We start from the raw sequence: 26,442 nt of genomic DNA, 5'->3' as shown, positions 1-26,442 counted from the left end.
ATTAGACGGGTGCTTCTATCAATTGAAAAGGCGGAACCAGTGTATTTTGTCTAATTCGCGGTATGTTGAAGGCGACCAATGGATGTACGTGAAAGTTTGTGAATTGAGTTTGATTAAACGCACTGCACGCGCTTTTGGGACTGACCTCGTGTATATAGCGAATTCAGATGCCCATTAGTAACTCTGCCCGAAGCGAAACGCTTATAGCTCGGAAAATCAGCATTTTTGTTACTTGGCATACTTACTTGAGAAGTACATGTCAGTTTTAAAGAATGCCAGAAGGAAAGCGTATGGTACTCGTTATTTTTTATTCCTCTAACGGAATGAACGTTTCTGTGGCAGTAATGACAAAACACGTAGAGTCGGGGTCTGATGCAGTCATTCATTCTGTCTATGCGGTTTTTCAAGGAAATCATTGAAATACCAGCATGCTCTCCAACGTCAGTGTGGCACCTGCTTTCTGGCGCCGTAATGAGGTCGAGGCGGTGTCCAGGAACACTTCGCTTTATGACTTTGCAGTAGGTGCGCTTCGGTAGAGCATAAAGTGGTTAACCAACCTCGCCTGCGTGCCGCGCGCGGGGTGCATAGAATACTTTATTCACCCGTCAGCTGCTTTTGTTTAGTTTTCTTCATTGAGGTCCTGCGACTGCTGTATGAGAACAAAAAACACCTCGAGGAGAACGCCTGTTCTTAATAGGGTGGCGCAAGTTCGCGCAAGTTCGCAAACTAGAGTGGCGCAAGTTCGCGAAATTTGTTTCTGCACAATTTTGCTAAAAGCGAAACACGATCGGCCGGGAAATCACAACATCGTTGTATACTGCAGGCCTACCCGCAATCAAATTCACCCCCGCTCGGACTGTTTGAGCGTAACTGCGTGCGTGAGTAATGTGTTTTCTATTTTTCCTTATCTTATTTTTTTTTTCTTTTTTTTGCTGCTGGGCGAGGAGACAGCTATTTCTTGCATGCGCTACAAAATACGTTACCGTTTCTTAATGGATGCGCCTCTCGGCGATATATCATTGTCCGCAGCTACGGTGACGCTACTTGTTTTGCAGTCCCCTTGCGTTTGTTTAGTGCACGATGCACATGTAGCACGCCGGTGTTTCATTATGACGTTAGGAAAGGTCGTGACACCTCCGCACTCGTCATGCCTCAGGCTGTATGCTTCCAATTACGGGGGCAGCACATGGTGTGCGCACGCGTCTGCAAATATGCCCACGCGCTGCCAGACGTGAAGTGGCACAGCCTGTTCTCAACACTATATGTGTGCCACAGGGCAGGCTAATCATCGTAGGTCCTTGAGTGAAGGTTTATGAACGTGCAGCTGTTCGAAAATACTCGCTGTGCATGATCTACCATGGCGGCACACGACCGTCAGCTTCGACGAAAAGAATGCAGCTAAGATTTTGCTGAGGTCTTTTTTTAATTTCTAGATAGTTGTTGCTGGTAAAATTAAGCATTGTGAAACTCGACCACTGCCACAGAACGCGTAGTCGTGTCGTCAGCCCATTTGGTACGTATCGTAACGCCACTGTATATATTTTTCTTCAAGAGATGCACTCATGCGGTGGTCCGTGCTGTGCTTAAATGCAAACGCCACCGACGAAGTACTTCATTTTTTCTAATGACAAAATGCCCGTAACACAACTTCATAGTTTCTCAAGCCATATTTTCTCTTTTCAGGCAGTCACTATTCTACACAGAAATGGTTATAGACTTCTGTGCCTTCTTATTATATGGTGAAGTTATGAGGGCTACCTACGTTCACAGCTACAGAGTGTTTGATACGTTCTCTTCGAGAGAAGTAGCGAGTTATAGATTTAGTTCCGTGGTCGCATAATATGGCTACGCTCCAAGGTGACGCCCTCGCCGGACCGGGAGGGCGTCGCGAAATGCTTGACCCTACATCGTCTGACGCCTGCCATCAGCTAGGTCAACGGTTGATCGTCAAAAACACGACCGTAAATCTGGACGAGCCACCGACTCTGGCGTACGTGTTCATTACTTCTAGAGTGTTACTACGCTTTCGTGGCAGCTGAGATCGAGTGCGTAGCACGCCATTAAAGGCACCCAGAAGGATGAAGGCAACCCTGCTTTGACTGACTCTGCAATCAGGCGCAGGCTTTACTATCGAGGACACCAGTCATATTGTGGAGAGTTCCTGGTTTCACTAGTTGACCTCTATAGAAAGTTAAGATCACTGTTGTTTTCTACGTTCTTTATACGTGCTACAGCTTCCTAAGGCATTGCTATTTAAACGAGCCTTAAACATCCAAGCCCACTGTGCAAGCACAATCTACGTATGCACAATGTTCACAAGCTATGCCGATGGGCTATCGCGAAATTAGCTGCTGCTACATGTGCCGCATCGTTTCATTTTAAAGTGAAACTTCATTTGCCTATACCCGTAGTGGTTGCTCAATGGCTATGGTGTTAGGCCGCTGAGCACGAGGTCGCGGGATCGAATCCCGGCATGCCGGCCGCATTTCGATGGAGGCGAAATTCGAAAACACCCGTGTACTTAGATTTAGGTGCACGTTAAAGATACCCAGGTGGTCGAAATTTCCGGAGTCCCCCACTACAGCGCGCCTCATAATCAGAAAGTGCTTTTGGCACGTTAAACCCCATAATTTAATTTAATTTTCATTTTCATTTGCCTATAGCCTACCAGGGTATTGCGTCCCTCGGTGGGTAAGTCAATCGCTGTCTCGGCTGATATATTCGTGGAGATATATGTGCAACCAAACGAAGACAAGGAAGTAGGCACTGTGATTGCGGAAGAATAAGCGTTAAGGTCGGAATAAAACCCGCCACCTCCTGTTCGATAGACGCCACACCTTCCACTTAGCCATTGGTCGGAGCTAAGGGTCTCCAGCGACGAGTATTCAGTGATTTTTTGAACAGTCCTACGAAAAAAAATATAAATGAGGGTGAGCAGTCCCAACTTTTGACACCAAATGGGACTGCATATTTAACAATGTCTAATACAATTTAAGAGCCCGTGGACTTGTGCGTCTGCTATGTGCAAGGCCACAAAGGCGCTGGTGCGTTTCTTGAAATGCACCGGCCTGTGTGACCACCTGTTACTGACTCAGGGATGAACGCCTGTGTGCGTGACAGTGCAGGCTGTGAACTTCTTTCTTTCTTCTCTTTCAATCCCCTTTCCCCCTTCCACAGTGCAGGGCAGCCTACCATGCCCAGCCTGATTAACCTCCCTACCTTTCCCTTACGAATTCTCTCTCTCTCTTTCTGTCTGGACACACTTATTTTTACTGGCGCCTCTGTGAGTATTGCGAATCAGTGTCTCGAGAAGCGCAGTGATGTTCGCTCTGGGTAGCTAGTACAGGTGCACAGATTTGTAATGGCACTATAAAATGCATGTGCAGAAATGGACAACAGTAAGCGGGGAACTTGAGAGGGAAAAATTAGGTGTGGGTGGCCTTGACCATGCAAGGAGTAAAACTTCTGCTTATTTTATCTTGGCCTGATACGAAGCCTTTCCGGATACGAAATAACGACGGAAGTGTGGAAAACTGCAGAGCCTATCTGACAAGGTAGTCTGCGACGTTGTCGATATAGCACTTCTGCACCTACAACTTCTCTGCGTAGAAGCTTATCCGTCCAATTCAAATGGCACAGAGGTAGCCTTTTTAGAGCGCAGCTCTTTGGAGCCCGTTCATGCGTTTCGCGTCGCCGTTGTGCCTCGCCGTTGTCCCTCGCCGTAACCAGTTCCGTAGCCGAGGCCAGCGCGCTGCTCTAGCTGAGCGCGCTCCTGGCGCCATCTCTCGCGCACGGCGCGAGCCTTGCTCTCTTCGCTCCTGCCCCAATGCCAGTCCTGTGCGGCGGCAATCAGAGCACCCGCTCGGTGGCGGCTCATGTTGGTGATGTGCTGCTGCCCAAGCCAAAGCGCATAGCCGCCGCCGCTCGTCACTGCGTGTACCCCTTCCCCCCACTCCTCCTCCGTAGCGGCGATCGCGGGAGAGCACGCGGTGTTCTCCGGCTGTCGAAGCACCGGCTCGGTATCAGCGGATCACGGTGCGCGTTTCCCAAGCCGAAACGCAGAGCCACGTTCAGTTGACTCGCTAGCAGCCTCAGCGGCGTCAGTCCGTCGCTGCCATCTCTTCGCCGCGCAACGTTCCTATGTGCCTACGCGCTGCCTCCCGCGACCTCCCGATGAGCGAGGCAGTTGCGCCAAGCTACGCTCCGTTTGCGGTGGCTGGTGCGAAAATTTTCGCACGGGACGGATTGTCCGAAGCTCACAGACGGTTTATATTATAATATATTCCGTCTGCCTATATAAAAAGTTCTCAGCCAGCTCTTTCTGAGCCATTAGCGAGGCAACCAATGAAAGACCTTCGTCTGCCACTGCTGCTAAACGAGCTGCCCGAGCAGAGGCCCAGCACCGTCGCCGCCAGAATCCAGAGGTGCGCTACGCCGAACCAGGCATTGGTGCAGCAAGTCGATCGTATACCCATCTATTTCTCCGACCACAAAGCTTCCTTCATGACAATCAAGAACGGGGAGTGGAGTGTTTCTTGAAGAAGGAATATGTGTGAAGAATAAAAAGTCGTCTGTAACTGTACATACATGTCTTGCTCAAATTCTTCGCCTCATTATATCGAAAAGCCGAAACAGCTGAAGAGCTGCGCTCAAATATTGTATTAGGAAGTAACGTAATCATAGGCAATTTTTTTTCTATTTGATGACCACAAGCCAATGGCGAAAGAAACAGTAAAGCATGACTCGTGAGAAAAAACATTTGCTTAAGAGTAGATTACAAAATAAAACGTTAAAGCCCAATTATTCCGGCCGGGACCATCAGCTTTCACAATAATAATAATAATAATAATAATAATAATAATAATAATAATAATAATAATAATAATAATAATAATGTTTCGTCATCATCATTGCCATCTTCAGCCTGTTTTATGTCCACTGCAGGACGAAGGCCTCTCCCTGCGATGTCCAATTACCCCTGTCCTACGCCAACCGATTCCAACTGGCACCCGCAAATTTCCAAATTTCGTCCCACCACCTAGTCTTCTGCCGTGCTCTACTGCGCTTCCCTTCTCGTGGTACCCATTCTGTCACCCTAATAGCCAAACGGCTATCTAATTTGCGCATTACATGACCTGCCCAGCGCCATTTCTTTCTCTTAATGTTTATTAGAATATCGTCTATACCCGTTTGCTCTTTGATTTAAACCGCTCTCTTTCTATCTCTTAAGGTTATGACTTGCATTCTTCGTTCCATGGCCGTTCGTTCCATCGTTCCATCGCCCCAGAAATGCGCACGCAGTGTCCACATTGCCGCCAGCATAACGAGAACGAAAAGACCCCTGCCGCATCCCAGCTATGTCCCAAAGAACCGCCACACCACAAACGTCAAGCAAGGCAACGCTGCGGCGCACGTGCCCGCACCTCGGGCTGACAGACCACCGGCTCGTGCTCGAAACTCGGATGGATAACACGCGACAGGAGTTGACGGAGAAGAAGGCGACCTTCGAAGAATCGAAGCTCGAGGGCTATTTTCTTGTTTTTGTTGTGTGTTGAGCCTCTTGAGTTGACGGGCACTGGTTCGCCCAGAAAAAATCATTTTTCTTAGAAACGGCTGGCGTAACTGTTGGTTACAATATACTTGCTGTCACAGTAAAATAGACTGACGATGATAATGCTGCTGCTGCTGCTGCTACTTCTGAGGACAATATCGTAACCAATTTTTTTTTTCTATGACGGATAGCACGAACGTACCATACGGACGACGTGGTGAAAAGGGAGAGTGGACAAGCGCTTTCGGCGTGTTCTTTTTGGCTGTCTCTCCTATTCGCGCTATCCATCACAAACTTCGAATAAATTGCCCAATTTTCTGCACAGTTGCAAATCTTACGCGAGTCGGCGTTCTTTGTGCGGTCATTTTTATAGACAACGAATATGCTCTTTTTTGAGTGTGGAGGGGCCGCCTAAATGTAATATAAAACAATATAGACGAGATGAACGTCATAGGCCCGAACGGTACGAGAACACCAGGTTTAGCGGCACGCCGAATTGAAGTTGCGATCCCGCCAGAGGGAAGCAACGGCCAATGCACAAGAGCAGGCACGTATACACCGCTCTAGTTGAAGGCAGTTGGGGCGCTCGGCGTAAACGGAACTCTACTGCGGAACCTTCCCCCTAGAGAGTTGCGCCCGTCCTCCCAAGCAATCCTGTCACCACGCGCACTGCTTAGCTTTTCTATTTGCGCACTGGGCACTTCACAAGCGCGACGATCTAAACTAGATTCATTACTGAGCTTCCGCGCGTTGGCATGCCCTAAAAAAGAGTTCGCGCACTCTCCACGCCGCCTGCACACACGCACACACACACACCGCCGGGTGTGCATCGCTGGGTGCAACGCGCTAACGCGAAATAAGATTGCGCAAAATTAGACCAAGAAAGCGTCGTCATTTGCACCCAAACGGGAGGCCAAGATTAAGTGTAAATTGGCCCCAAAGACAGACTATTATACACCGCTCGTTTGCCTGGAGCCGTCGACGAAGCTTTGGCCGAGGCCCACATTATACAGACTGGCATGCTTCGTGCCTGCCTGCCCGCCTGCCCTGCCTGCCACGCAGAACTGGAAGCGGGCAACTTCAGCACCGGCGACGCATTATCCCTGCGGGATCTTGCTGCAGTTCTCGTTGCCCACAGGCTCCTGTGCGCGCGCCCTGTGGCACGAGAGCGTGCGCGAACGCGTGCGCGGACGCCACCGTTAGAGACGGAGTTCAGAAAAAAAAAAGGTGGAGGATACCGAACGCAGTGCATTGTTGGATTCATTCCGGCTCGGTGGCAGCCAATTTTCCATTCGCCCCTAGGGGCGAAGATTAGGCCATTCGCCTAATTAGATCCCGACGGACGCGGCCAGAGGCCGAGGCTGGCTTTAGGCCGACCTCGCCTCATTATCGTCTCTACACACGACAGCTGCATGTGCGAACGTAGCATGTCCGGGCGAAGCAGCGGTACGGACCTTTTTCCTTTAATTCTCGTTATGCCACACAGTGATGCCGGCCACGACAGCCGGTCAAGTTGCTTATGGGTGTTATGTGCAGCCATCCGGGGACATAAATGTGAAGGCTGCAAACGTCTTGACTTTTCGTAATGAACGACGCTGTTCACCTTCTCAACTGTAGCCTAAACACATATAACAGTGAAGAAGACGTCACACGGAAAATGTTTATATTTAAGTGGTGTGTAGATGCCGAACCAAAAGGAATAAGTTTCCGATGGATTTTCGCCGTGAGGCAGCGTCGGCCGATGTCGGCCAGCTTTTATGGCTTGCTGGCCCCTTCGAGCATCGGCCCTGTCACCTGGTATGAGCAGTCTTTGGCGTAGAGTGGGCATCGCACCAAGCGTGGTACTGTTATTGAAGACGCCGGCCGATGCCGGGAATCCTTCAGAAACTTGTTCCCTCTGGTTTGGGCTATAGGCGCTTTAGGCTAGTCCCTCGACGTGTGCTTAAAGCGTGCTACATGCTTATCAGCGGACCCTGCTTGAAAATCGCATCTCGCGCTACATTTTCGTGGATAGCATCATCCAACAGAACAGAATCGCAGATCCTGGTCGTTCGCGTGTCGTTCCTCGCGTTGTGGTGATCGCTATCGTCCGCAATGAATGCCGGAGAACTAAAAGCCAGATCGCGACGAAACCTAGTAGGAGGGGGGGGGGGGGGGGGGGGAGGAACGCGCCTGATATGTGGCAGAATTACCATAATAATTGGATCAGCTCGGAAAGCCGTAACCATTTATGAAAACCAGTTAGCAACCTGCGCAGCATTTAAGACAATTCCAGTTAGTACACAAAGTTCCCGTTTGTAACGAAGCTCCGAAGGAATAAAGTCAGTGCCTTTTAGTATATACTGGAGGAGTCGCAAATATAAGGCGGAATTAGAGGAGTCGCAAGAAGTTGTGAAAAATGACCGTGCCGTAGATATAATAGAGATATTAAAGCAACATCCGCTTTAAAATACTAGTAAAGTCGCGTAGATACTTTGCGAAGACATGGGGGACGTGCCGACGCTCTAATGACCAGAATTTTAAGTGCGGGGCGAATTCATGGGAGACACGAAAGCAGTGAACGAAGTTTTTTGCGGCACCAATAGAACGCCTTGTAAAGAGGGACAAATTGTAATTGGAAAATTGACCGATTTCGTTGTCAAATTTCGCGAGGAGGTATAATTTGGAATGCCGCTAGCTGACGGGGGCGTTGAAGAATGCTTCGCAAGATGAGAAATACATTTAATGACCACGTTCCTCTATGCGCGGTGCACTCAGTGGAGTCTGAGGTGACAGTAATGAAGGAAATATCATGTGAGTGGAGCCTGTCGCTAAATAGGGTCCACAGGGCGTGGTGCACTGCCTTGGTTGGGCAGGACCCTGCCTGGCAGGAACGCGTGGCGGCATCTCTGGCGCTTGATTAAAGATTCTGTGAAGTGACAGAGGCCTACTGGAGAGATCCTAATTGCTGCTCGCAGTCAGAGAGCTAAAGGAATAAATATTAAAAAAAAAGCTTAATGTTCTTCACATAAAACTGCGACTGAATGTACTTGAGAGAGCAAGTTCAGGACTCTCTTACACGCGGTCCACGATCACGTATGGGGTCTCGTTCGTCAATCACCACTTCAGCTGCACGTCGGCGAACTTGTGCTAAGCACAGATTCTCTGTGTCTTTGTAAAGTCTCTTTATTTGATGCGGCATGGTGTTGTGGTGCCATCCAGTATATCATGGATTGGAGAATAAAGGTGGTTCCTAACAATATTTTCATGCATACGTCTGCGTCTTTCCCATCTTTTGTTCTTTTTTATGCTTGTGTGTTTGTTTGTTTGATTTTTGCGTGATGAGACATATGACACCGCAGGCTTCAGAAGAGATGACAATGGCCGGTGCAGAAGTTAGGTATAGAGTGTTATCGCAAGTAAAACGCCAGCTGAACGCACATCCAGGAGGCGTACAAGACACAACAGGATTAGCGAAGCACCACAAACAGGCAAATATTATTTTTTATCGCAAGAAAATGTCACTGGAGTCAGTATTTGTTCATTTCATAATTTATTTTATTGTCTTAATATTTGTTTCGTTCACTATATATTTTTAAGAACGTTTTGTAGCTATCGCTGCTTCTACCAGCTGATGTCTGATATCCCATGAAGTATGCTCTAGCATTAATCAATTCGTGCACACTCCTCCCGTTAAGCCTTTCTATATACCACAATGACCATATTTGGCACGCGTTCCATGAATGAAAAATCTCTTTGGGGAGTGCCTGCGGGATTTGAGCTTAACAGCACAACCAAAAGAGATGAGTACGGGCCGCGTTGGACGAAAAATATGTGTTAGTAGAAGCAAGCGAGAACCTAAGTTTACAGAGAGCCTTGCTTTAAAGAGACACTAAAGAACACCAATGATTCCTCCACTATTAGTTAAATACCCTTCTATAGTGAAAAAAAGAAAGCCGCTGGTACTATGACAATCGGGTTGGAAAGCCAGCAAAGACACAACAATAGAGGTTGCCGAATAACAAATTTTCCGAACACGAATCTCATATGAATAGTGGGTATAGAATATCTAATCGAATATCGAATAGTAAAAAGATGGTGTATGTATTTCACAGCGCGAATATTTATTTCTGACAATTAGGCACCACGCATGTAGCGACTAGGTAAAAAAGAACAGCTGTCAAAGGCCAAAGATGAATTTTAAACATAATATCACTGATCGGCATAGGAAAACTGCATGAATAGCAGCAGAAAAAATTTTGTGGTCTGATAGGAAACAAGCTTTTCACGGAAAAATTGATGGCTGCTGCATGACAAGCTTTCCGAAAGCGGTAAATAAATGGTCGCCGAGAAAATATCTGCGTTTTTTTAAAGAAGAAAGACTTGTTGAAGGACTTTTGTGGCGCAGACACAAGTGAAAGTGCCTGTTGCGATAAAAAGATCACAGGTATTAGCATAAAACATAAAACTGCCACATGACTAGACTGTCGACAACACAAAATGATAGATACAAGAACAAATCAAAGGTTGTAATGTATACGCTTAAACTGCGAAACCAAAAACAAAAGCTTGCATTATACATTTTGTTTTGGCACTGCCTAGAATACTTTTCTCATTGTCTCCCTTTTGATAATTTGCGACACTTAGTTTAGCAGACACAGATCCGTAGCCAGAGCTTCACATTCGGTTATTACAAAAATTTGATTACTCTCGAATGTTCTAAAATGTCAAATAGATCGTTTTCGAATACTAATAGAAATAGTTGGTGGGACGTATTCGATTCGTATTCGAAACTTCGAATATTCGCCCACCCCTAGCAAAAAACAAGACGGGTGGCGACGCAGCCTTAAAGTTTCCGCACCAGCTTTCCATGACGTCAGGAACTTTGATATCATCTGCTAGACTCGGTATATATAAAGGAGCCAAAGGGGGATTGAACTTGGAAAGTTGGCGATAACATTTAGTGAGCCTACGCGTCCCAGGTATGAAAAAAATTATGCCAATCCCACGCTCTGTAGAAAGTGATATAAGCGAAGCTTTCTGTGCTGTTTGGGTTGATTAACGATAATTGGGTTTGATGTTTACGGCGAATCTTTAAGTTCAGCAGCGTTTATTGCAATACTAGAGTGGTTAGTTATTGTTAAACGTTACTTGAGTGCAGCATTTGTGTTTGTCTGCATAGTACACGGAACCCACAGCGAGACGTGTTTGCTTGATGCATTGTTGTGTGCCATTGTTATTAGCGCGCCAAAAATTTAGCCCTCTCATTGCCTAATACAGCACAACGCGCCGTGGCAGAAGCGCTAAAATTTAATTGAGTTATGGGGCTTTACGTACTATTAGATATTGCCGTTGAGTGCGGCAGTTGGCCGACGTTGAAGAGGATTTAGTAATTTTGTAATTTAGTAAGAGGATTTAGTAATAGTACAAAGTAATGAACAGTCATAAAGACATCGACGGCCCGCAGCAAATCGGACGCTGCGGCCCCTGGCAAGAAGAACGACAAAAAAAAAAACTCTTCTCCCTCTCTCACTTTTAACTCCTTCGGTCTTTTGGGGTCACGTCATTTTCGGCCAATCGTAGAGCCAGCTCAGGTGTCGTCATTTTCCTCCAATGGTAGGTGCCCGTGCAAGTGCCGTCACATTCGGCCAATGGGGAATGCGTGCGGTGCATGAGGTGGGGTTCGCCAACCTGTCTGACGGGTCGGAGAATGTGGTAGACGCGCCCCGGCGCACCATAATTGGAATGCGGAGCCGATTGGATGTGGTCGAGGAACTTCAGTGATGCCAGGAAAAGGGTCCGTATCCAACAGCCCCTCCTTGCCCCGGAAGTTCAGAATGGCCGGTGAACTCAATTCACTGGCCATGAGGAACGCTGATGGAACATGTAGTGTACTGGTGACGAGCCCCATGTGACGAATTTCTGCTCGGGCCCTGGAGAACGTACCTAATATAAACGAAACAACATAGCGCTGCACAACGTGCAAGTGCAGGCTCTTCACCCTGACTCGCCAGGGTATTACTATGTCAAAATTAACCCTGATTTGTTTTCCTTTTCCCGATTTCGATAAAGCAGTTCCAGCCACCTTTCTAAACAGCTTTCCATATTTTCCCCAATGCCGACAAGGCCAGAGTGATATTATCGTTGCTAAAGAAACGGGAGAAAGTTACACAATTAATGAAAGCAACTTTTATAACTATACACAAGCAAAGTTTTGAAACTACAAGTATGACTTCCAGCGCATAATAACACCTCCTACCTCGTTAGTGAAAGGAAGCAAGGTAATAAGTCGGTTTACCGAAACAACCGGCTCAAACCATCCGCGTTGCCATTTAACTTGCCCGTTTTGTAACGGAGGGTGAAGTTATATTCCAGGAGAATTAAATTCCATCTGAGCAAGCGTCCGTTTTTAGGGCACATATGTCTGAGCCAGGTCAGAGGACAGTGGTAGGTCTCGAAAGTGAATTTCGCTCCGTACAGATAACAAAATTATTTCTGGATCGCCTTTCTGAAGCGCTGTACGCCTCCTCTCTGCACGTTAACTTTCGGCTAGCATACAGTAGCGGATGCTCCTCCGCATCTTCGCCCACCTGGCTGAGGACGACTCCCAATCCTCTGTCATTAGCGTCGCACTGCACGATAAATTCCTCAGAATAATAGCGGGTCCGAAGCACTGGTCCTGAGCTGAGAACTTCTTTCAGGTTCTGAAATATGCATTCTTTCGGCTCATTCCATCGAACTTTTTCTGGCTCTCCCTTTCGGAGGGTGTCTGTAAGGGGCTTGCTTCCTGTGATAAATCTGGAATGTACCGCTGGTAATATTCCACGAGCCCGAGAAAGGCTCTGACATCCTCCTTTTAGTTGGATGTATACGCCAAGGTACTTATATTGCTTGAGGATGTGTATAACTTGCTGTTGAATGGATACCACGAAATTGCATGTCTCTTCATGAAAGCTTCCCTCTGGATACACAGCGCCAGCTAGTGCCGCCGCAGCGAAGTGCACGTATACCCAATGGCACATACCCGGCAGCACATATTCACAGGAACGGCCCAGATTTTTACACTGTAGTATGTTCTAAAACGGCCAACAGTTTTGGTTAGGAAAAAGACTAGTCTGACAATTCCAGGAATGCTATTCGCATTAAATGTCGATGACTGAGTCACAGTATAAGGTGCAGTGCTACGTAGAAAGTGTATATTGCTGACCATCACGATACTGTTCCGTATTCAGTTACTGTTCTGAAACACTGTACGAAGCGATGCAAGTCTTTGCTTATTGTCATCATGACACATCGTAAAGGAGACAACATGAACATTTGCCTTCATAATGTGGGTCGCTGCTCCAGAAGTGCGTCATCTGCTGACTCGTTCATCGGGGTAAATTTTAAGCTAAAATAGTTATTCTTATTACTCCAGGCCTCAGCAACAGCACCTTTAGGGCAGCGTTGTACAAAGAAGGTCGCTTCTAATAACCCTTCCCCTACAGTTGCGCCGCGCCATCTCACTTGCCCGCTTCTTAGAGGTTAAGCTCTGCGCCAAGAGATGCAAAGTAGACGATTACTTTCCAAAACTATCATTTCCTCAGTTATGTAAAACGTATGATTAAGCTAATATTAGGTACCCGTGATCGAGTTGTCCATGCATTGCGAAAGGTTCCGGCCAAAACGCAGACCTGTTGTATTCTTTTTCTCAGTCCAGATAAACAAGAGTGCGGTTACGGCTTAGGGACGTGACGCAGCTAACATAACTAGCACATGCAAACAGTCTTCTTGGCGTGGGCAAACAGCCCGCGAACTACCTCGTTGCTTGGATTCGTTGCTGCTCCAGTTTTTCACAGGGAGCAAGTCAGTGGGCTACTTTTCGATCTCCGCTCTAAGAAGTGATAAGAATTGAGAGAGAAAAAAAAACAGCAGTGGATAAACTTTCGGTTCACTGTTCGCGCCTGCGCAATCTTCTACTCACCGGTAGTGTTTGCCATGCGCACCGCAGCGCAATTTTGCTCCAGCTTCGACTAAGCCTCCTTCCTGCAATTGGGGTGCGCATCCACAGAATCGATCGTATACTTGAAGGCAGACGCGAAATTGGGATGCGCGGCTGTGGCGTGCAAACTGCGCGCATGACACAAAAGCTCTTGATCCGCGATGCGCGTACAAAGCGAATGATGCGAGCAGCTGCTCCTTGCGGTCTCTTGCGGTGCGCTGAAGAGGGCATTGATCGCCAGTCGGCAAGGTGAAGGCTGATGCATTCCAGGTGCTGAGAAAATGCGCTTATCCTGGCAACGTGAAAATAAAATTCCTTGACGCTCTAAGCGGCATATTGGGCAACTTTTCACATGCAACAGAGGACGCAAAGTCAAGAAGCCCGATCGCCCCTGCCGACGAAAGCAAACGATCAACAGTCACATAATACAAACAAGAAAGAAACACAGCAAATAAACAAAACAAACACAGCAACAAAGGGGCAATTCTTGCTTCCAACTACTGAAAGACGCCTCGAATGTATTCGGCGCACAAATCAAGAGCGCTGCTTCGGTTCTTAAAGACAACGGAATGGCGCTATTGCATCTAAATTCGTCATGAACACTTACGTGAGCACTGGGGCGCACTCACGCACTGGTGTTTTCTCCTTGTGTTTTTTGTGCCCCCCTCTGCCATTCCAGTTTGCCGTAGGAAGCCGGCTGGGCTACTGGGCCGGGATAATGTGACGATTCTGCACCGATGCTCTTCTCTTTAAAGCGTCAGTACACATTGGAAAATAATTTACATCCTTAAAAGTTAATAAGAGCGTAAATGATTTCACATTGTAGTCCGAGTGTCCCTCCGTCCTCTTTATTACCGATGATCGGCCGGCCGTGAACGGTAGATGGCAAGAAGGGAATAAAATCGTGCGAAAGCAATCCTCACATCAAAGCAGCCCTCGTTATTCTCAGTGCCTTTCATTCTCCGCCTTTCGCTCTCTCGACGTGATACAACAGCCAGAGATCACACGAACATCGTTTGAATTTCGAAATACAGCGCCGGAGTGTCTCAATGGCTTGGGAGTATGACCCGCGTGATGGCAAGGCATTACCTTCGCGCCGAGTGAAAATACTGCGCAGAGTGAAATTTCAGGACCTCGTGTGGTTGTTCCGGCTGGTTTTGTTCCAGCTCGTTCGTTCTCCGCATAATTATAGTGAACGAACCATGCCATAACTCACAGAGCAACGCAACATGCAGTCTGACTACATAAGCGACATCCTAGGCTAGGCATATGTTCTCTGAAGAGCAACGCAAAAAATTATGAAGAACACATCCCTGATTTCTATAATGTTTGAGGAACTGTGCAGTGAAACGCAAGACATGGCATGTGCTATGTGCAGGCCTTTTTATTTACCCACAAAGACGTGTCCATGCTTTCGGGTCGTTTCTTGTTCCGCCGCTGTGGGGATCTTTCGTTCGAGTGCCATTCACAAAAGAGAGATAAAACGCCTGGATCTTCGAAAAGTGGCGTGAGGCGTTGATCTCACCGCTGGGATACGCGATGAGACGATACCTTCAGCGCGACTCCAGGTCTGCGCCAGGATCAACCAGTACGCCACGCGTGCTGCGCATGCAATAGTTCTCCATTCGCAAGCGATCGGCCATCGTGCATACATGTAGCTTCCGCAATAGCAAACGTAGGTACAATCGACCGATTCTTGAACATTACCGCGCGAGCGTAGACTGGCCAACGGGCCAGCGCCTTCCAACGGCTCGAAGAAACAATATCAGCAAGAGTAGCGCATGCGCACTAAGTGTACTCCAAGCGCAAGTTTTGTCTGCTGAGCTCTTACGTGTACGACGCAGCAACTGGCACGATTAATTCGGCGCAAGCTTCCTTGCTTATTGGAGAGAGCACTAGTGCGTGCCCCTGGCTGGCGTCCTTTTTAAGCATGAAATGCTTTTAGCTCCCGTTGTCGGCGACCTACAGGTGACCTTCGGACAGAGCCGTTATTAGGGCACTCGAACATCTGGGCAAGTTGCGAGAATAAAACGAGATTATCCGGGCAACCAGTTAAAACTTAAGGAGATGCGGCCTCTGGCCCCAACTCATTTTAAAGGGCCGCATTACATGCGCTAGTTACTGCCCAAAGAAGTTACAAAACATTTTCTTTCCGAATTGCTCCTAATGTTTTTTTTCACGCTCTTACTCAAACTGCCCAACTTCCAGTACGCTGAAGTTTTGTTTGTCATTTCCAAGAACGACGTTCAAAAGCGAGATAGTGGACACTAACACTTCGTTGTCATTATTTGGCGCTGAGACAGGGTTGCCTGTGCTCGTTTGAACGCCAATGGTCCGTGAATTCCGCGGCGCGGGTTTTTCGTTGCCTCGAGAGATGGCGCCACGCGTCGTGGCGCTTCTGGCCGGTTAACTTCTAGCTGGGCACCATCCATATGGACCAGTGCATAGTGTGGCGTGCTGTGGTGTTGTGGGATTGGCTGTTGCTAACGTGCACGTGCTACACCCATTTTAAGACCGTGCCTAGTACTATCTCCAACCAATCTGCTTTGACGATTGCCATTTCATGCTTACAACTACTTTCGATTATGGGAGAGCCAGCAATATTTTTTGGCTTGTGCTACTCTAGCGCGCATGCACAGGAAAATAATGAAGGAAACGTGCAAAGCTTCAATGCAACTGTGCCATATATTTTTTGTGCGCTTCTTTCTTTATATTACGGTGCATGTGGACTACAGCAGCTTATGTTATAAAAAAAAAGCACACGTCCGCGCGCACGCGCACTTGCTGTCTCTGATTAACAGGGATACTCCCACTGAGTTAATCGCGACAGGGGCGGTGTCATGCCTGTGGGAAGAGCCTAGCAGACGAAACTTGCGCGTCGAGTGAACCTTACGTGCATGCGCTACTCTTGCTGATCGCTTCCCGCCGTTAGAATGCACTGACCGCACGGCCAGTGGCTGCTCGCGGGGTACTGTTAAAGAATGGGTCGACTGTGCATCGATCGGCTTGTGGCGACCCGCCATTGCTTAGTTTCCGGGCTCTCCTTGGCTTGTTGACGCAAAGGGACAGAGAAAACTTGGAGCGAGTAGCTTTGAAGGAGACGCCGATATGTCGGATTTTCCGCCTGATGTCACACGGCTGCACAATCTAACGCGGCAACCGTCACGCCGAATCGAAATATTTTTCTCTTGGCACAAACGACGAGGCGCTGCCGGTAGTTGTCGCTCGATTTATGCAATCCAGGGGCTTTGCTGACAGAAAGGGTCTTCTGCAGTTTCTTCTATTTACGCCTTGTGACGTCTATTGCCTCTTTTTGATTGGCTAGTAGCTCACACTGCTTTTTTGGTTATTTGCGAAACCCAACTTTGTGTTGCTATTTCGAAAAGACCCCGTGCTTAAGAATTGAACGTGTTTACTTAGCTTGTTATTACGCGAATGGTTCATAAGCCGCGTGAGTGAAATAATATCATATGTAGCGCCCACTTTATTCAAATGCCACAGTCAGCCGGCGGTGATCACATAGTTGTGGTAGTAAGGGGCACGGTAAGGGTTAAGGATTTATTGTCGGAATTAGGCACATTATAAACCGATAAAGCACTATATGATATCACTATGCACATTCGCAGTAGATAGAGATTAGAAGAAACGGCCTATCGTTTCCTATGCAGTGTTTTATTTGTACGCTCGTTTGTTTATTCGAGTCGGTCTATTTTTGCTATGTACTTTTTTTTATACTTTAAGGAAAACAAAACAAAGAAATGTAGTCACCCTGTAATGATGACGGCTATGCCTTTTCGCATAGCAGAAACAATAATATAAGAAAAATATATGTGGTAAAAAGAAATGAAAAGAAACGACGCGATAGGGCCAGAAATCTACAGCACACAGTCCTATATACCTACGAATATAGAAATATAAAAGGCAAAGGTATGTCACACAACAATGAATTTGCAAACAAAATCACAAACACACACAAGCGATCGTTATGTGAACGGTGATGATATGTAAACAGATCATGAACCACGCAGAATTAAAATACGCACATTGAGGCCCCGTGTAAGCTGTCCTCAATATATAATCGCATGAACAAGCGCGAAAGGCACTTGTGCACCACAAATCATAAAACTCGTTTCACTGAGTGTAGGCGCAACGTTACCTATCAGATACCGCTAAGCTGTGGAAAATCTTATATAGGTCAAACAGGACAGTGCTTCAATGAAAGAGCTCGTTAGCACACCAGTAACCTAAATAATGGCTATGGGAGTCATTTAGCTGCACACTGTAACAAGTGTCACTGCACCCCCATATTTGAAAAGACAAAATTCATAGGGGAAGGAAAAGGTAGGAGGGAAAGGGAAATAGTAGAGGCTTTTCACATTAGAAAGGAAGGAGATAAATGTGTCAGCACTCCCTCTCTTGCCTTGTCGGGAAAAGAAATAACATTTTTGGAAGAAAGATTATAATGTTGCTGTTTTGCAGATGTTTTTGCGACTGGTGTGCGCATGCCTATGCTGAAAAAGGTATAAATGTCCGGTGAATTTCAAATAAACTTCCAGTTGGCAGTCAGCGTTTGTCTGTGGTATTTGTTTCCTTGTGTCCTCGTCTTTTTTGCGCTGTTTAACCTGAGTTCTAAATTTCTGCATCTTTGCGGGCCAACTTTGCCTGCGAGGCCGCTAATTTGTCGCCTTCTGCAGCCGCATGTTCCGGCACCCACTGTAGTATCAATTGATGTTTTCTTTCAGTAGCCTGAGTTAAACTTTTTAGGATTGCGTATGTTATTCGTGTGTGTCTTTGGTTGTTATCAATATCTACAAGACATGCTAAAGCCGACAAAGAGTCCGTACAAATTGCTCCCATTTTTGGTGTCTGATATGTTTAGATAAAATAAGTGCCTTGATTTTATCACTTTGCCGTTATCCGTAAGAGCTTTGAAAATCGCAAACGCTGCCAGAACTATGGTATGTTCAATAAGACGCCAGGCGAGAGGACGCTTAATATGGTTTGTTCATCAGCCCGTGATTCCGAGCCTATGCGGAGCGTGATTAGCGTGCGTTTTGTGTGTTTGAATTTATTCAGAGTGGCAGTCTGCTGTGTACGGAACGCTGTTGAAATAAGGAATCACATAACAGAAGGCGTCATTTTGCTGGCAGCATACTTTTGTTATAAATAAGCCGCGCGCTTGACGGTGTCTCGCCCAGGGCGAATCTGCGACCACTGAAGTTACGTGCAGCACCAGTGCTAGTTAGAAACTTTGCCGCAGGCATTCAGCTGCATGCTGCAAGAGGTCAATTGGGCGCGTTATCTTGAACTTACTGAAAACGCATGAGGAATCCATGTTTTATGCTGAAAAAAGTATAAACCCCATATAAGCGATCTTGCGCGCGGCAGCTACAAGCGACGCGATGGAGATGGCTGTCGCGTTCGCTCGTCGCCTACAAGTTGTACTCCGTGCGAGCGACGATTTTGAGCGACGCCTCCCCGGTGTTGCCGGTATGAGGGCTGCAATCACGCGTGACGCGTGCTTTGGTAATTTACGTTGATGTATTTTACTATGAAAAGTAGCATAAAATATTTCCGGAGTTATTGGAGTAGGTTCTTATTCTTGCACGTATAAAAATTGAATCATTTGCTCGTTCCGCGCGACAATCGGTAGTATTTGAGCGATGCACATCCCGTTCCGGCTTCGCGCTATTGGCTAGTCGCTCATAGCACTTCCGGGCGACGAGCGACGATTTCTAGATTTCCAGAACCGAGCCATCTGTTCAAGCGACGCCCGTTTTGTCGCTCGAAGCCGTCGCTCGTCGCCGTCGCGCACTGAATCGCTCTCACAGTGTTTATCCCTAAGACTGAACTGTTTTTGCTCATGTATTGAAAGGGTGTGATTATAGGTCTGGTTTTGTCTCCTGTTGCGGTTTTCGAGCACGGTGCGAAACTGAAAGGATGCTTATGTCTACGAACTCGGTGAATTGTCGAGCAGCTAGTTATGCATCGACATCGAATATAACGGCTGCTGTGTGGAATTACAATTGCAGGGGCGCTTTGCATACGCTTATTCTTTTATACATGCCTGTGCATTTGCTAATATGAGTTGGCGTGTCAGAGTTATGTCATATGAACAGCTAAATCAGCCTTCCTCTGGGGGTTACAAGCGTCATGTGTGCATTTTGCTACTGCATGGCAGATCAAAATGTGTTTATCGCTTGAATATTTTTAGTAGAGAAATAAAATATCAAAATAAAATGTTGCTTTAATTCCGTGTTACCAGTCGTCTGTCGTACACAGAACAATAAGTTGGCCTCATAAATTAATAACTGCGGTTTAACTGCAACTTTTACATGCCTTCAAGAATCTAAAATGCTAGATTTCAAACTGCAGCAGTAGTCGAGTCTGTCAAAAATGAACTCCATTGCGCACCTCATAAATGAAAATAAGTTCATGCCTTTTAGTAAGCTTAGATGCAGGCCGCAGTGAACTTACTTGTTAGTATTGAAATGTGGATAAGCTTGCCATAACAAGCCTTGTTGCCCTTTTTTATAGGCACATCCATATATCCATTGAACTGAAGGACAATACTTTCATCCCTACTGAGCATCACGTTTGCAGCTATGATCCTCAAATATGGGTTCAGCACTAGCACAACCAGGGACGGTGCGGGGGGCACACTGGGCACGTGCTTAGGGTGTGTCACAAGTGGTGTTTGCGATACACCAGACTTATGACAGACCTATGACGTCTGAAAATGACCAATATTCTTTTTATTAGCAGGAGTATTCTAACATTGGTGACAAACAAGGATGAACTGTTGGTTATTTGTTTTTGTTTAAATCTAAAAATTGAAGTTAGTTTACCAGTTGACTGTTGCAGTCATTTGGATGTTTTGCATGCATTTCACTAGGAAGACTAAGAGCTAAGACTTTCTTTTATCGCCATGGCCTTGACTGCCTTGATGTTGTTTTGCACCATGCCCTTGTGTTGACTTTTGCACGCGATATTTTTCAGGCACCCACTTTATATAACGCAAGAAGGCAGCTGCAAGGACACGAGGATGTGAAAGAGCCACTGCAGCGCGACTTCACGTAGTGCAGAGGAGCGAATGCCAAGAAATCAAACTACATTGGCATGCAATTTGGGCACAAAAACTTGTATGTGGCTATATTGGGTGTACCATTTGACCAAATGTCAACAAAATCAAGATACAGTATGTTACACCAAGATGAAAATTCTCACGTGCTCTAGGCAGTCATCTTAACATCGTATATTTATGTAATGTCTCTGATTGGAAAGTCAAATCAAGTATGCTCTCTGGAGACAAACACATAGCAGCAAGTGTCATTGAAAAGTTAGAAATGTGTTTAAAAAAAAGCTGATTAGTTCTGAGAAGTGACTGCTTTTTGTCTTACCTCTCAACAGACATCCATGTGATAAAAAACTAGTGGTACAATGAAATTGCATATTTGCTTAGTGACATGATACATACTTGCAATGAGCACGGTGCCTGTGTTTACTATAAAAAGCAACAGCCCATGCTTGGTAAGGTTAGGCCCAGTACAACATGCAGGCATGGGTGATTGGCGCTTGTGTTTTTTTTTTTTATTTCTGTGTCGTGAGGTTTACTGACGTGCGTATAGGTGCAGTGGCACGCAGTATGGCTAGTACAAAAAAAGGGGGGGGGCAGATATATGTAGCTCACTGTACACGACACAGGGCAAAAGAAACCCGTGTTCAGCAACTATGTTAGATGCCATGTATGTAAATTTTACAATGTTACTCATTCGGAGCGCGCACAGGTGCATCTTTAGGAAAAGTTTTCCAGGGTACACAATTTAGTGCGTAATTTACACTAATTTCGCTCTAACCACGAGACATAATAATTTGAATATATTATATTGCACGGAAAAACCTAGAGCGAATTAAATTATGTGTCAGCTTCGTGTGTATACATATAGTCTTTCCTATGCATTAGGTTTTTCGCATAATGCATTACCAGTTGACAGCCTATCTTATGATGTGTACTCTGTTTACATTACAGTTGTTTATTAGTTTACTCGTTTGTTTTGCGACTTATGAAATGCCGGCATATATATATTTTCAACATTTGACATAAGCCTGTATGTTTTGTAGGGACAACCCAGGACGTGCATTTCTCAGCACCCAGTCAACTGCCAGAAGTGACTCAAACACAGGCCACCAGTAAGTGGACATCAGTTGCAATTTCACATTATACAGTTGGCTGCTGCCTTGTACTGAGGCTTTTTTTTAATGAGATGGTGATGTCGTTCTGATGTACATTTTGACCAGAAAGGCTCGATCATGTCTCACAGAGGCATATATGGTTGCTATTCTCTGCGAGGGACGTGTTCTCGTGTTCGTGAAGCATTTGTGTTTGGCAGTATTGTCCCCCAATGAGTCGGATATAAACACTAACTCGCCACTGCCGGCAAGTAGGTGCGAGAAACACAATATATTATGATGCTGTAAAGTTATTTCATTAATTCGAAGGAAAGTTTTGCAGCAGGAAAAAAGGTTGCTATTCCAGGTAAACATGTCTTTTTCTCACAAGTTATTGAGCCAAACTGTGGATGCGTGAAATTCGTGACTTATGAATAGATTTTAATTTATCCTTTAGTAATGCTTCTAAAAGATACTAGAAATAGCATGTGACTACCTCTCCAATCAGCAGATCATACACTTACAGTCATAAGTGGTAGTTCCATGCAGTCTCGCACTCTATATAACCTTTCCTTTCAGCAGCATTGGAACTGGTGGCTGCGTTTTCAAAAGAAGTGCACTTGGCACTGTACATGTATGTGTGAATTCGGTTTTCTTTGTGTCGACTCACTGACACAAACAGTGCAAAAATCAATTGTACCAGGAGGCTGACGACGCCTTCTGCTGCTAGAAATGCGGCACTTCATATTTTATAGCACTGCATGACATTTAAATCAAAGCTACCACATAAAATCATCAAGAAAACTAACCGCTGTTTTAGCTGTTTTCCACAAAGAAAGCTTGTCCTTTATGGGCTGTGTTAATCTGAGCTCTCCACCGATGTTTCAGTAGTATTATCCCTTAGTGAGTGAGAGATTGGAGCAGTTAATCGTGTTAGTGTTTAAATGGTGTCCTAATTATGTGCATTAGTTCCAACAAAGTTGTCTAGATTACTTTATTGTGTAGTGTAAAGCTTATGAAACCATCAGCAACTACTGAGTTGCTAACATGCATATGCAATTGTCACTATACAGGTGGAACTCGGCTGTACCACTGCAGTGCTGCGGAAATTGCCAGCACCAGCGGCTTTGCAACAGCTGTTTCGCAGCATGTCGGTATGTGCTAATTTATAGTTATGTTGGGATGTGCTAGTATTATGGACCACTGCTACTCTGTATTGTGACAGATCCATATGATAAGGGATGTAATGGGCACAGCGAAAACCTTTGAATGTTTTACTATGGTACATAAACAGGCTCTCCTTTTCATCACCGGAGCAGGGGAGAAGAGCATGCAGGCACTCCTGAATGTACATATATTTCACAACATGAGAGACATATATATATATATATATATATATATATATATATATATATATATCGCAAAAATACAACACAGACCCCAAAGAAGCACACATGTTAGCAGGTTTGATACACACGTTAGTTCAACAGATTTGATACTTCAGGTGTGCTATTTTACACAAGGGAGAAGGGAAAGGGGAGAAAACCAGAAAAAGAGTGGAGTGGAAAAGAAAGGAATCATGCCAAAAAGCATGAGAAGCATCGTGCAGCCGGCATCACCAGCAGGACATCTAAAAAGCACTCTGATAAAATTACATACAGGACAACCTTATGTATAGTTTGTTTCAATCAACTCAGATCACATGCAGCCATTACTGCAATCAAGTTGTTTCCTTATGTCATATGAGCGAATGATGTGGGCCCAAAAAACTGTTTAGAGCTGAAGGATTATGTTCCATGCTAGCCTCATTGCCTGCTTTTTTATCATATTGTTATCAGCTGCTTATGTTAGGGACAAAAAGTAAGAGTACGAGCTGTTTCCTGATTCGCCATTCCACACAACATGTCTTTGTGACTATATGTACAAGCAGATGATCCATAGATGAAAAATATTCAGTACAGTAGAATCTCATTACAAGATACACTTGGTTGTAAGAGACATCTGAAAATGGCTTGGTTGGTTTTCCGATGTTTGCCACGTTAACAATACTGTATACAAAAGACACCTTTGTTACTAAGGATGACTTTTTAAGTATTCACTACTTCGAAGGGACGCAACCCAGACACATTCACTTCGTGCACCTTGTGTGCTCGGAAGGGCGTAAAGATCGTGCAATCCTCACACAAGTCAATTGCGCATGTCTCTTTTAGCATGAACTAGAAAAGGAGGGCAACGAGGACAGTGCAGGGCAGAAAGTGTTGGCAGTTGAAGCTGACGAGCGTCTAAGAGCACCTCAAAGGTACTGCGAGCAACAAGGCTTGCAAAGTGAAGTGTTTAAATTCCAGAAGTTGGGAAGGAAGCTAACACAATCTACAGTCACTAAAAAGCTGTGAATGTCTTCCTTAAAGGGCCCCTAAACCGCCGAGGTTGAAATTTAGTTGCGGTGTTGCAGTTGTACACGATTAGACAACGAACAGGTAGCCACGAGAATTTTTCGAAACGGTGCAGTAATAGTGGAGCTACGTGTGTTTGATTATCGAGAAGTAGTCCCCACTCATTTTACTCTTTCATCTGGTACACGCCATATGGACAGTATCGTCTTTTCGTCGCCTAGTACACCTCCAAATGTTACGGGACAGGTCATCACCAACGAGCTCTGTTGCTGCCGCGCTGGCCCATCGTCCTTCGAGGGGTGGCGCTAATTACCTCGCCAATACAATGAAACTGTATGGTGACTCCTGTTGTAGAGCCTCATAGGGAGACCCTTCTGTTGGCGTTTCTGTTCTTTGCCCCCATTGGCTGCCCACAATGGCATCGCGAGCAACGCGACGAGGAAGAAGGAGTGTGTGTATTTGCTTGTAGGCCTTGCCGGCAGTCGTACACTTTCGTTCGACCAATCGACAGCACCGGAAACTGGTGACATCATCAGAGACAGCCTGGTGACGTCAGGACAAACTGGGGGGTGCAGGATAGGTCCAGAGAGGTGCACAGGGTTGTTTGGCTTCGTCGATTGTGACGGCATTCTGATTTCGATACGCGTGTTTACTTGAAATGTTCAAAAAATGTCTAGAAATGGTTTAGGGGCCCTTTAAGCCACCCTGAGCAATTATTCCTTCAGATATATCTAAACATACTTTAGTGATCATGTATAATAAAGTGATCTAGTCTGGCTCCTCAGTGTTTTAAAATTTTTGGTTTCGAGAGACATGTTTCCCGTGCCTCTTGAGTATCTCTTCTAATGAGGCTTTACTGTAATATACACACACAATTGTGTAACTCCTCCTGCAAGTATTATTCATTAAGCCCGGTCACTGATGTGCACAGCTTTGGTTAAGTCTTGATGTCCGTACTTTTTAGAGCTATGTTTATTAATCCAGGCTGTTCTTATTGGTTCTTCGATGCAGGAGACAATGCCTACGAAATTATTGGCCCTGATGACGAGAGCCCTCAAGGGGCAAACGACATCTCTGTTGCAGAAGTGAGCCCGATACCACTTGAAGTTACCATGACAGATGACACGGCAGTAATAGATACAGAGAGTGCCTGTCTACTGCAGCTGCAACAGTGTACGAGGCAAGCAGCAGCGCGTCAGCATCAGCAGCAGTGTCAGAAGGAACCACACCATGCCTGGTAGAGCAAGATGTGTGCTATCACTGTGACTTTTTTGTAGTGCATACAACTCATTTGCTCAACATACAAAAGCTTTTTACCACGACTGTGAGCCAGTGTTCTTGTGCAGCAAGTGCAAAACTAAGTTAGGTGTTATAACACAGTACAAGCATCACTTTAAGGTATGCAAATGCAAACATATTACAGTTGTTACCTCCCCAGCCAGCCCACATAGCGACAACAATGTCGACCACATGATGGGACATACCTCTCCCCCATTAGAACATAGTAGAGACTGTCAGTGTTGTTGCTAGATTGACTGGTCTTTGTCGGCAACTAGAAGGACAACACATGTGTCATAAGATTGTTGTTGATGTTGTTGTTGAAGAGGTAAAAAAGAAGTTTGATGCAGCTGAAGTGCCAACTGATATTGAGCAAATCAAAAGCAACCACCTGAGAAAGCAATACTATCGAAATTTGGGTATCTATGTGCCGTCAACTCTGGTAAGGATGGCATAGGACAGAAGTGTGATGAAAATCACACAGACACTGCTGTTGCATCACTGGCCACAGTGAGCAGCGACTTGTAGGGCAAGAGAGTCAACTGAAACTAACATTATGACATAGTGTCATGCTCCCATGTGACCACTTTTCAAGTTATTTTGCAAGATACAGCTCAATCTCCAGAAACGAGACTGCAACTTGTCTGTAAAAAAGCTTTCACAAAAAATTATTCATAACACTATTAACATAGCAGTATCTTTTTTTTGTCGGTTCGAGGTTCCCGGATGTCCATTAATGCAAAAATTGAGGAAAAAAAAGAACATGTGTCGTACTTGCACCTTTTTAACAAGTACGAGGGGGACAGAACTTTTCTAGTCATGCATCTTCATCATACTATCAAGTTTTTAAATGTCTTTTACAATTATTATTACCAGTTATACCTGAGTGCATTGTATGCATGTAGCAGGTGTAAAATCAGGTCAGTTGTATCAGATGCCTTATCTGCAAGAGAGCCCTATATTCAAGAAATTTGAATTAAAATAGTTACGTCAGTCTTTCAGTCTTTCAGCACTTTATTGCCTCTGGTTTAAGCATTGCTCAATACTTTTGTGAATGGCAGTTTCAACCGGCACAGCACTGCGCTTTGCCA

The 26,442-nt window shown here is 45.6% G+C and overlaps 2 protein-coding genes across 2 annotated transcripts in view; one reads left to right on the top strand and one right to left on the bottom strand.

The window, feature by feature from the left end:
* Positions 1 to 26,442, bottom strand: part of LOC126548340 (RYamide receptor-like) — a 409,825-nt gene that overhangs the window by 376,942 nt on the left and 6,441 nt on the right. The gene's annotated exons all lie outside the window — the stretch shown is intronic.
* On the top strand, positions 20,117 to 25,504 carry LOC126548636 (uncharacterized). The gene is made up of 4 exons (XM_072286015.1): positions 20,117 to 20,177; positions 21,633 to 21,701; positions 22,754 to 22,834; positions 25,085 to 25,504. The coding sequence occupies exons 1-4, from the start codon at positions 20,117 to 20,119 to the stop codon at positions 25,312 to 25,314; spliced, it is 441 nt and encodes a 146-aa protein (XP_072142116.1). The 3' UTR covers positions 25,315 to 25,504.

Source organism: Dermacentor andersoni, chromosome 1 (genome assembly GCF_023375885.2).
Source record: "Dermacentor andersoni chromosome 1, qqDerAnde1_hic_scaffold, whole genome shotgun sequence".
Lineage (NCBI taxonomy): Eukaryota > Metazoa > Arthropoda > Arachnida > Ixodida > Ixodidae > Dermacentor > Dermacentor andersoni.
The sequence above is the reverse complement of the archived record's forward strand: the minus strand, read 5'-3'. Positions and strand labels throughout refer to the sequence as shown.